This window comes from Austrofundulus limnaeus, unplaced genomic scaffold, assembly GCF_001266775.1.
Source record: "Austrofundulus limnaeus strain Quisiro unplaced genomic scaffold, Austrofundulus_limnaeus-1.0 Scaffold97, whole genome shotgun sequence".
NCBI lineage: Eukaryota > Metazoa > Chordata > Actinopteri > Cyprinodontiformes > Rivulidae > Austrofundulus > Austrofundulus limnaeus.
Window position 1 is genome coordinate 946333 of NW_013952499.1, and position 12767 is coordinate 959099.

Sequence of the window (12767 nt, forward strand, 5' to 3'; positions counted from 1 at the left end):
TTGAGTCTGTGTGTAGGTTTGAATGAAACACTGAAAATAATCATTGGTTTTACATTTACAAGTTGATCTTTTGGTGTAAATCCAATTCAACCAAAGCAAACCTAGCAAACACAAAATTGTTAAAACTCAGTCATTTTTATAGATATTGAGGTATAATTTGGCAGTAGCTGAGAATAATTTCTCAAGAAATACCAAGCCATCGTTCTGTTGAGAATAAATTACTTTTATTTACATTAAAAAAGATGCAGTTTGCTTTTTTTCTTTAAATCATGAGATGTTTTTCTGTTGTTTTTGTGCATTAGAAACATATGAGAGAAAAATGTTTTGCTCTAATATTTTTTTTTAAACACAGCAGTGTGTCCTGTTTTAGGTGTTAACCAGGAAGTTCGTAGAGTTGCCTTCATACCACGATCTGTCTACAGTTCTTGCATGCTTTTCACCATAAAATATGTTGCGATCCAGTCAACCAGAGGGATGAATGTGATGGGAAATAAACACAGCCCTGTGTTCCCAGTGCACAGCCATACAAAATTGATTATAGAGTTTTGAAATGACACACGCACTTTGTCATGGCTGGTCAGCAGCGATTGACCTCATTTCACTTGCTTATGTTGTCTTTATCTGCTTCCTCTGTGATCTCGTTTCATGCGTTCAAAAATGTTTACTTCTTGTATTTATGCAAAAATTGTATTTTTTTAAACAAGATGTTACACGCAGCTCGTAATTGTTGCAGCTATTGGACTATAATTGATTTGTTCCAAACATCAGGTTGAGTTTTGGTGTAACCTGAACATAAAACGATCTAATGTGAGTGTTTTGCAGGTACGTCACCGAGCCTCAGACCAAGTTATGGCTCTGAAGATGAACAAACTCAGCAGCAACAGAGCTAACATGTTGAGAGAGGTCCAACTAATGAACCGACTGTGTCATCCCAACATTCTCAGGTCGGTAACCAAACTGTTGTCTTATTTATTATATTGTATTATTTTAGGCTGATAAGTTGCAGTTTGATTGTTGTCCTATTGTATTAAGATTTGTTTAAAATTATTATTAACATTAAAGCAGACAGAATAATTAGATTATTTCTACTTTGTTGAGCTTTTTAATGTTCTCTTGTGTAAGAAATTGAATATTTGGACATTTTACACACAACAGCAACACCTCAGATTTTTCCTTCTCACCATGTCTGCTTCCCCCCTTTACCTCGATTTCTCCTTCCATCAGTCGCTCGTGAGTCTGCTTTGTGACCTGTTTCCTTCAGGGAGTACTAGAAACTCTATCAAACACTGAGCCTATTAACAATGGATTTTCTAAACTGCCACTTCCTGTTAGTTGCACCAGATGCCTGGAGGAGAAAAGCAAGGAGAACCTTTCAAGTCATTGGAGAAAAAAGGCTCTGAGCAACCATGTCAGCACATCAGACACTTTAATCATTGATCTGTTCAGCAGCAGGACTGTTAAAGTTACGAGACATTCTGGAGAATTCCTCATGAATGACTAATGGAACCACATGCATTAGATCCAGAGAAGCACCTCTATAAAATAGTTTTATCTTYCAGTTGAATTGACCTTCCTTCAGTTTTACTCAGAGCAGGTTGTTTGTTCTGCTTCAGGATGTGTCCTGTTTGACGTCACACTTGAATTTAGAGGAGATGGCACCGTTTTTAACCCTTTCTTGCCTTTAAATAGTTGTCTGTTTTTTGCATATGATAAAGAAAAACTCTTAGATTTGAGCATTTTATGATTCTTGACAATGAACTATTCCGATGAATTTGCATTTAACAAAAACTCAATAAAAAGTTTATAAAACTTTACAGCTTTCAGAATTACCCRTAAGAGCAAATTCAGTATAACTGACCACAGCGACCCAGAACAAGATTGCTGTTGTTTTTTTACCCCCGTCTGTAGAAAACATCGTGTCTGGGCTCATCAGTGGGAGAGTGTGTGCACCGAACATGCACATACATGCATAAATTTCTTTGTGCGTGCATACGCGCTCATGCACTCGTCCTTTACAATGCCATCTTTGTTGAGCATGCCTTGTGGATCGAGTGTGTGTCCTTGTGTGAACAAACACTCTGTGTGGAGTCATTGTTTGGTAAAATCCAGCGAGGACCTACAAGTTCGACCTTTTTCATGGCTTCCAGAGTTATGAGCTCTTCAAATCGGCTCGTGTGCAAAGTTTGTTTGCAGATGGTCATTGTGTCACTTTATTGAAGCAGTAAAATAATCTTCTGTGTGATTTAYGCTTTCAGACCCGAGGCAATAAACAAAAATGTATCAGGTCTTGATGTTGTGATATTTCAAGGTCAAACGCAGAAAAAGAGATGCAAACTTTCTCTAACACTAAAAAGCTCTTCATTCTGGCAGGATACCCTGTTTGTTGCAGTGATAGGGAAATTCACGAGTGTTAAATATACTGGTTAGGCTTCGTGAGTTTGGAAATTGATAGGCAACATCGAGGTAAAAATGGGAAGAATGCAGACGAAGTGGCAGAGCTGTTATTATTCTCCCATTAACAGTAATTACCTGTCCAGTCTTGCCCGCTGGAATTTTGTTTTTTTTCCAACCATTCTTCTTCAGTTTCAGTTGACTTGTTGCAGAAAAATATGTAAAAAATATATATATATAGCTTTGCTTTGCTTTTTATTAAAGTGCCTGTGATATGCATAATCTTCAAATACAAAAAGTCATAGAAAACGTCTTTATATTTAATAAACTTGGCATAAAACACACGATTTTACCCATTTTGTCGCACAACTGGAAATTTTTCTTTTGAGTTTGGCTTAGCCAAAATGAAACAGGAAGTGACATCAAAGGGGAACTCTTTAAGATGGAAACTCTCTGGTCTTTGTTTATTAAAACAAWATACTTTGAACTCTCACTTTTCTTCATCTTTCTTTGATAGTGACTCAAAATAATCTAAAGAAACATCAGATTCTTCTCTACAGTCTGTGTTGTTTGTTTTGTTTGTGCCATTGTAGCGATTCTCTGTTGACATTCAGACATTCCCCTTTGACATCACTTCCTGTTACTTCACATGCAAATACTGTATCTCAACAACTGTTCATCTCAGYGGTATAAAATATATTTTTGCAATATGTTATCAATGTTATCTTTCCAAAATGCATTCATAATTATTACAAAAAATTGATGTCACAGGCACTTTAAAACCCTGGCATTCCATCGTCTGCTGCCTTTTACACCAGAGTTTCAGTATTGGTTAAATCTTGAAAGGAAAATTATGTAAAATCTGTTAGCACTTGGATTAGGTGTTGGGAATGACCCTCAGCTAGTCATGAAAATATTTATCTCAAAATTTGCTAATTTCACCAAGGTATTGCCATTTTTATGTAAGCTAAGGTCAGTCAGCTATGGCAGCCATTTTGGATTTGGTTGACTCCAAAAATCAATAAGTTGTAGATGTACAAAAGAGAGTTTCTTTAAAATCCATCCAGTGGTCCATGAGATATTTCACTAACAGAGTTAAKAATAATAAAACTTGTTGTTATTGTTTGGTCTTTGCCAGGGTGAGTGTTTGTTCTCATATTGTTTTATATGTTAAGATGCTAGCAGTAGCGGCTAATGTCAACAAACATGCAGCACCAAACAACGCAGAATGCCAGGGCAGCCTAAAAAGCCTAGATGAGGTCCATATTAAACTACCRGTAACTTAATAATCACTACTAAATAAATTATAATTTTACGACAACCTAATGCTTTATAAACACAGCCTCTAAACACAAGCTAGCAGCTAACATACCTMTGMTGAAGTGGTCACTGCAGACACCGGCATCCTGCTCCTCCCGACCGAGGCGTAGTTTAAAGTCCACTTTTCACGTCATCGTTCTGTGAGCTTTCTACATTACTCATCTTTGTTGAAGTGTTGGTTAATCTCAGCTACTACCACACCAAATCTGAGCTCAGTATGTGTAAAATTGTCAGTGTTGCGTACATGTTTTTGCATACAAAAAAGTTGAAGATGATTCTTGAAAGTTTTAATAAAATTTGTTCAGTTGTGAGATGCTTTACTTGTAAACACACACACACACACACACACACACACACACACACACACACACACACACACACGGGCAAAACATCATCTCCCTGCACTTTCTCTCGGCTTTACCTAATTTGTTTCCAGTCAAATTCTCTCCGATGTCGTCCTGTTGTGTGTCCAAACTGTGGTTTCATCTGATGAAAATTTAACGTCTGGTTTTGCATGTCTTTTAATGTTTTTTTTTCTAGGTTTAAGGGAGTGTGCGTCCACGAGGGGCAGCTTCACGCTCTGACAGAGGTGAGACACTGCGCACAAACTGTTTCCCATTAAAGCTTAGAACAAGTTAACGATAGCTCGGATTAAAAATGTCTCCACTAATAAAAAGCGCAGCAGCGACACACTTACGCTCTCACTGTTATGTCTACACACTTCAGCGCAGTTTATGCTGTGTTCCTATTTTTAGGCAAACATCATGTCATCCACGAACACAACACTCCGGCACAAATGCCTGTAATTGTGGAAAACCAGAGGGGACTGAATGTCCTTAGTGTACATAACAACTTGGCTGTGTGTGTGTAAGAGATACAGAAGGTATTTAATACAGGAGGTTTCCTAACTAGTTAAGCACAAACCAGTGAGGTCACAGAGAGCAGCGGTTCAACTAGTACTTCTCTCCTGATGGAAACTTGTTTTATTCTGTATAAATGACAAAAAAGAGGCAGAGATTATGTTCAAGTTAACTTTTATCAAGATGAATAAAAGATTTAAGGGATAAAGCAGAATATGTTTAGCTTTTTCTTATAATAAATTACTGCTCCTACTGTCACTTATAAAAAATAGTTTGAGTTTGCTTCATTTTGCTTTTTTCCAAACATCCAAAAGCAGGGTATTCAACTAAATTACTCTGGAGGCCACAGTTACTGCAGACAAACAGCTCAGGGGCCGAACATCCAGCAGTTAGTCATTATGTTAATAAACCAAGTATTACAAACATCTGTTACCTTTGAAATAGTTAATAATGTAATAATGTAAAAAAATGTAGTGATAAAATAACAATATCAAAAACAAAAACAACACATTATACCTCCTTGTTAACACAAATATCATTTTGACATCTCTGACTTGCCAAATTTTTAAACCAATTTTATTTTCACTTTCGTAGATTTATTTTCAACTGCTTGTTTTAATCGTCTTGGATGTTCATAGAAATTATTTTTTCCAGCTTCTAGCCAAGATTCTGACATTTCTGTAGATACCACACATCTAACTAAAACAACTTATGGTATTTAAAGTAGAAAACCTGGGGTTTGGGCTTAAGAGATGAATAAACCAATTAGCAGGCCAAACTTTGGTCACTCGTGAGCCGGACGTGGCCCTCAGTCCGCCACTTGAATAACCCTGTCCTATAGCAATATCAACAAGGCAATGAAAAAGGCCTTTAAATGTGTAAATGTGGCTGTCATTCTGTCACATTATAAAWAAGTATTTACTGTATACATGTGTCAGAACCAGAATGGAGAACAGGTATTAATTGCATACTGTAACTGTACTTGAAATGTTGAGTCATTGATGTACTCACAGATAACCAGAGAAAAACACACAGACACTCACGTATATGTGTATAAATACACACACATATTACCTGTTTAGTCAGTAGCTTGAAATAATTTAATATAGTTTAGTTCAGGGGTCTGCAACCTGTGGCTCTGGGACCACATGCGGCCCTTTGGTCCCTCTACAGCGGCTCTTTGAAGCTTTGACCAACGCTAACGTAGGATTACATTTTTGGGGTTTTATACTCACAACAGAAATAGACTAGTTTTAGCAGTTTTCCTGTCAAATTGTTTGAAAATATGTGATTAATGCTACTAATGCAAAGAGGGAAACATGTTGATTAGATGGTGCTAGTAGCCTGTTGGCCACTTCAGTAATGCAACTCCCAGACTTAAAGTAGAACCTTTCTCTCAAATTCATTAGAGCTACCTTTAAAAACCTTTAAAACTAGACGAGATAATCGTAAGAATTAGRAAAAATAAAAGCCTGCATACTTCAGATGTAGTTTTCAATTCAATTTGTTATCAACTCTACACAGTATTTTCCTTGTTTACATGAATATGGGTTTTTTTTTTTTTTTTGCCTAAAGTGTCAAAACTATTGTAAACGTTTTTCCACTAGTGCCACTTAGTGTAGTGTCGGCACGGTTTGGTACGGTTCCAAGCCATTTCCATTAGGCCAGATTCATGGAACCGGCACTTTTTTAAGTACCTACTTTGTTGTGGTTCCAAGCGGCCCCTGTTGACACCGAAATGTGACATCAGAACACAGTTCGTCACTGATTGGCTATGGGGTGGAGCCACCGGTTGTGTCGCTGCCTTTACAAGAACAACTCAAGGAGCCGCTTTTTCAATAGTAGCAGTGACATTAGTCGTGATACAATCCAATTTTAATTAGAAATTTTTACAAATTTTTAAAATTTCAAAAKTTATTCATCAAATGTGTTTCCAGCTCTCATTTTGCCCATTAACTTTTTTTTCAAAAATCCTAAAAACCACCTCCACCAACCGTCAAAAACACACCCACTGGAACGTCAATGGAAAAGCACCCGAACTGACCCGTTCCGACACTGACCGTACCGACACTACACTAAGTGGCACTAGTGGAAAGTTTTACAAGGTCACCCACACAGGCTGGAAAAGCCCCTCTTCAACACTCAAAGCGGCCCACTGGCCACCAGTTGATAATCCCAGTTGTAGCACGTTTTGTGGMTCCGGACACATTTTATCTTTCAGCCGTGGAGCAGAAACTGTTCTTTTGGTTGTAAAGGTTGCAGACCCCTGGTTCAGGTGACATTTTAAAATCCATTTTGAAGATGTCGGAGGGCTTCGTCCTGGAAGAAGTGGCTCGCAGTTAAAGATGCTCCCAGAGTCGCACACATGTTTCTAATTACACTGTTGTGCTGCACGGTGAATGGGCTTATTGTAGTTTCAGCTAAAACAGACAGCAGCTTTTTTTCCCATTGCGTACGAGTGTACATCTTGAGACGTTTACACACATTGAACCACAAATAGACGCGGCGTTGTAGAGTGAGTGAATCAGCCCATTGAGACGCGTACAGTATGAATATGCATGGATGCTGCGGCGGGTTTTGTTCTCCCGCTGCAGTGAAAACAGATCTTGTCGTCGTACCAACAAACTCGTTTTGCTACCTGACCCCCGTCATGACTCTGTGATAACAGGAAGCTTGGAATAAAGTTACTGCAGAGCTTTTTTTTTTATTATGTTATTGCGAAGAACTACCAGAGTAACTGGAGTAACTAACAGTAAGCACTGACTGAAAGCACTTCAACACACGAGTGTTTAGCATTACAAACTGATTGCATTTACACATGGCGGTTATCACTGGAGGGCTCTGGAGAGGTAAAATGATCTGAGGAATGGGGCCTTGTTCTGCTCGTGCTGAGCTTCACTTTAATGCATCTTGCCACCGCAGTTACATTCAGGGCAAACAGTGAGTCATGACCCACGGCGGGATTATTCTACTGTTTGAAGCTGCTTTCAGTAGCAAACAAGGATTCTTTGTTCCAGTTTTTTATTTTTTTTAACCTCAGGGGTTTTAGCCTGAATCACAGACAGTGCAGCAGAGGGACTCGCACATTTATACGACCTGGCATATGTTTCTTATTTCCTTTCGCTGCCTGCRTTAGACACCGTCGTGGTGAGGTTCTTGTACTTCCCGAGCGGGAGCTGAGCGATTACTGAGGTGTATCAGCAACTCAATGAAGTGGGTTGAAGTAAAATCCTGGACAAACAAGGCCGTGCCTGGATAAGAGGCTTTTTGAATACAWCTTTTATTTGACACAGCAGGTGCGTTCAAATTATCTTTCTTTTTTAAACCAGACCTGGTTTGTGTCAGCGAGACGGTGAAATATGCTCCGTTTAGTTTGTTGAAGTTGGATTAGTTTGTGTGAGCTGACAGCAGATTCTAAGCTCCTGGACTACTCAGCAGTAATCTTCTGACATCTTGAATCCAATAGAATTTTGTGTATTTGACGTTGCTCAACAGTTTTAGTCCAGTGTTTTTCAATTAACAAGCTTTTTTTAAAACTACAACCATCTGAATCAGGTGTGTCAAAGCAGGGAAACCTGTAAAACATGCAGGGCAGTGTGCCTTGAAGACCAGGGTTGAAAAAAACACTGCTTTAGCCAATGACCAGACTTTTTATTATTATTTTTTTATCGTCAAGTCATTAAACTGTTGGAACAGTTCCAATTCTGCCTCACTATCTTAAAAAATGCCAATAAATTTTATTTTGATTATACATAGTTGTTGGAAGAACCTGTCCAGATGACCTGCTCAGATTTTTTTTAGATTTTTCTGCCTGGATTATTGAGATCCATCAGGACATAGTTGTTGTAATGTATTTTTACTATTTTTGTAGCATGTGATGCAATGATATTTGATTTATAAAGTGGTGTAAAAGTGCATGAATTTACTCTAGTACCACGAGATGAGGAAATTTAGTAAAAATACAGTTAAAGCTGAGTGACAGAAGTGTTATTAAGACCCAGTTTTCTTCATCTTCAATCAAAGTATCGCCTGTTGGTCATTTGTCGACATTGATTAAAACATTTGAGGTGGTTATTTTGATTAGTGCTGTTCTTTGTGCAAAGATGTACAAAGAAAGATGTTTTTTGGTGACCTTAGTGCAGTGGTTMCCAAACTTTTCAGCTTWTGACCCACAAAATAAAAGCATCAGAGACCTGTGCCCCCAGCTGTTGTCGGTTGATGAATTGTTTTCACATCAAATAAACTAGAGCATTGTAACATTATTTATTACATTATTTTTGTCCATTTTAAGTACACTAATGTTAGTATTTTGTAACAACAAATGCAAAAAATGTTGTTAGTTGTCCTTTTTTAGTGTAATTAATTCAGAAAATATTTTCAGGACCCCACCTTGATGTTTCAGGACCCCACTGTGGGTCCCGACCCCAACTTTGGGAACCACTCCCTCAGTGTATGCTTGATGAATTTCAGCCTGGAGATATTTCCCATCCTAGAGAAAAATGTGTGATTTATTCATTGCGTTTTGGGCTCAACATGTTGAGGTCTGTTTAGCATCATTTTGGTTTTCAAAGCAGATTCTTTAAATCACTTTTATTTTGAAATTGTCCTTTGGAAGCAAGCCTCTCGTAGATTACCTGCCAAATGTTAATAAAMCTGCCACATTTAAGTCTATTTTAAGAGGAAGTAAAGACTTCAGAGCCCTCAGCTCCCAGCACCACCTGCTGCTGACCCTTTGCTCTAATTCTGTGCCCGTCAGTCATACCAATAACCGCCGCTAAACCCGACCGTCGCTTCATTCTCTTAGTCAGCTACTGCTGCTCATGATCTGTGACATGRGATTAGTGCGTTAGCGTGTTTGCACGCCAGCAGGAAGGTTAGACAAGTTCTTAAGGATCAAAGCTGACGAAGTGACGAACCCACTGATCTTATTGGCTGTCTTTGCTTTTCATTCTTTAGCCAGACGGTGTGTTCATGAATGAGAAAGCTCTGTTTTACGAGCCTCACTGCACGCTACGGGACGGATTTCATCACATTGTTTTCACAGCGTCACACTCGGCTGACAGACGGGCTGCCTGCTTTTCTGTGGTTAAACCAGCCAACTGTTCAGTCTCTCAAAACCTGTTGTTTTGCTCGGTTTCATAGATTTTAAAATTAATCAGTAAAACCATTCAGTTCCGTACACGCCAAGAATCACCAGAGCTCAAATCTTATTTAAAACATTAATTGATTTTCTACATCTGCACAGTTATAAGCGTGTTCCTCTTTAAATTGTGAAAATGTTGATTGTGCTCACCAGTCTTGATATGTGTTTTTTCCTTTCTGTAGTACATCAATGGTGGAAACCTGGAGCAGCTTCTAGACAGCAACAAACACCTGAGCTGGCCCATGAGGGTGAAGCTAGCCTGCGATATCGCCAGCGGCGTGGCTTACCTGCACGCCAAAGGAATATTCCACCGGGACCTCACCTCCAAGGTTAGTTCAAGCTAATTGGTCGTTAAGWGGAGACACTGGAGTTATTAAATTGACTTATGTATCGACACAAAACCCTCCTGTGGTGGAGAGCTGATGGGTTCGGCTTGTTTTAGCTACAGGATCTGGGCACTTCGTGGTCAACGAATCAACCAGGAACTTTTTTTTTGTTTTTTGTTTTCTAAATATTCTACTTTAGATTAAAATGAGGCCGTCCGCCTGACAGTGGGCATCTAATCCAACTGAAATAATAAAGTCTTGTAAGCYAATGGCTCTGTCGAAGTCCAGACCYWAACCAGATGTGGTGAAAGTTCKACACAAACCTGAATGAACCGAAGCGACGCTGTGAGCCAGAGTTCTTTCACATSAAAGAGAGACTGATGAGGCAACAAAGAGGCTGATTGCTCCAAGTTATTGCTGCCAAAYGTGACGTTATGTGTTCTTTATTAACATATTAACCTTACTACATCTTATACAGCAGTTCTTTCTTTTTATTATTGCTATAATAAAAGGAAATCTGTCAACTTATTTTACTTTATATTATATTTTCCATTGAAATAATACTGAAATTCTTGTTTTGAAGAGTTAGATGGAAGCTAAAAATGTTAAACAGTATTTTGAAATATATAAATGTAGCTAATTATTATAGAAACATCACTGATGTTTGGCACCATGAGAAAACAGAGATGCTCTGCTGTAAAGTCATTAAATATMCTCAGAACACTTCCTCATATCATTTTAGAGGCGTTTTAACTTCCCTCAGTTCCCTGATGATAAGARTGGATGGTGATGCAGGTGCTGCAGAAACGTTTTGATTTTCCTCATCAAATAACACAGTTGTGGGTTCATGTGTTGCAAAMAACCACACAGAACTTTAACGTTTCGCTCAGAGCGTCCTCAGGAATGCATTTACAGCTGCAGATTATCGCCACGCTTTTTCTAAAAAAAAAAACGTGAAGCGGAAGAGGTTGAACTTGTACAGTGATTCACACCACACTGATAATGACTCTAAATAGGAAGTTGCAGGCTCGGCTGACGGCGCAAAGCCGCGGAACGGGTCGTTTATAAACCTGTCTGTGTTGCGACATTCCTCAATCGACCATTTGTGGGGTTTTTTCTGTTTACAGAACTGCTTAATCAAATGTGACGACAACGGCTACACGGCAGTGGTGGGAGACTTCGGCCTGGCTGAGAAGATCCCCGCTAATCTGTAAGAAATCTGCAGTCTCAGTAAAAATACATACATAAATAATAAAATAAAACAAAAAACCCAAGGGCTTGAATTTTGTTTGTGGTAGTAAAATAAGAAGATGACTTCAACAGAAACATGTTTGACTGACTCATAACCACTGACTCTTAATGTTTACCTGAAATCTTTCACAAAAACTCATTTTTATGAATCAGTAGCTTTGTTTTCTTTGTCAGACATTTATTCCTTACGTTACGGGGAATCCTTTTAAAACACAGTTAGGGTTCAGATTTTAGTTCTGATCTTTCCCATAAAACCAGATAAAAAAACCTGTGAGTCAAACTGTTTTGATCTTTCTGTTTTGATGTGTAATATCTGTTTTTTTAAGGTTCATCCTCCCCCTTGTGGCTACAATTCATTTGATCCCTCTTATRAGAAAAAGCTTTCTGTAGTTTAGTTACTGGGTGTGACCGTCAGAGTTAATAATATGACATCCTTTGGATGTCAGGATTAAATATTAATAATTAAATGCCATGTTTATGTTCGTGTCATCTTTATTTTTTAAGCTTTTGCTTTTTTAGCAAACTCACTTTGATTCATTCCTCCTCCTCCTCCTCCTCCTCTTCATCATCTCAGGGTTATTTATTATCACAGAGGTCAGGTGCTGACATTAAAGCCACCTCTGCCGCTCACATTTTCTGCTTTTGACGGCAGGAGGATCTGATAAGCGCAGGTTTTATTCATTTTTCTGTTCTGCAGTAGCAAAAACGAGGAGGAGGGGGGSCTTAAGGAACAAACTGTAGTTTAATAAATTGTCAAATTCTGCACATAATTGTGTGTAAATAGTCATGAATACAACTATTGACTAAATATATACGTTTCTGATTCAACAAATCCAAACAAATTTGGGGAAAGAAACCGTAACATTGTTTAGCTTTTTAAATGTTCATATTTGCATTAAGGTTTTGTTGTTGAGCAGCTTAAAGTCACAAAAATAACTGGTTTTAATTGTAATGTGTTTTTAGTGCTGAAGGAGAGAAGCTGTCGGTGGTGGGTTCTCCTTTCTGGATGGCTCCGGAGGTCCTGAGGGATGAGCCCTACAACGAGAAGGTAAMGTCCCATCATGGATTATTTCACATAATCAGGTCGTGTTGAGTGATGCGGTTCACAAATAAAGTGGATATTTTTCTGTTTTTGGTCTCGTTTTGTTGATTTCCAGGCGGACGTGTTCTCCTACGGAATAATCCTGTGTGAAATCATCGCCAGGATCCAGGCTGATCCTGACTTCCTGCCTCGCACAGAGGTAAAACTGCTATTTAGATTAAACTCACACAGAACAGGAGAGGGATGCTAAAGTGTTTTAATGGTTGTCTTCAACTCTGGCCTCTCTGAGTGGGAGGAGAACGTTTTAGTTTATTTATAAAGTTATGGGTCAAGATCATTATTGTAAACAAGTGTAAAAAAATGAACTAATTTTCCTTGATTTTTATTATATTTTTATTTTTTAACTGTTTTTATTTTTTATTTCAGTCCAGAGC

The 12767-nt window shown here is 38.4% G+C and overlaps 1 protein-coding gene across 2 annotated transcripts in view; it reads left to right on the top strand.

Moving 5' to 3' along the window:
- tesk2 (testis associated actin remodelling kinase 2) overlaps positions 1–12767 on the top strand; it is a 31754-nt gene that overhangs the window by 11036 nt on the left and 7951 nt on the right. For both annotated transcript variants that reach the window (XM_014013009.1, XM_014013010.1), the window contains exons 4-9: positions 823–944; positions 4252–4300; positions 9897–10043; positions 11168–11250; positions 12255–12339; positions 12449–12532. In XM_014013009.1, coding sequence (XP_013868463.1) covers positions 823–944; positions 4252–4300; positions 9897–10043; positions 11168–11250; positions 12255–12339; positions 12449–12532 — 570 coding nt within the window. The remainder of the gene's footprint in view (positions 1–822; positions 945–4251; positions 4301–9896; positions 10044–11167; positions 11251–12254; positions 12340–12448; positions 12533–12767) is intronic.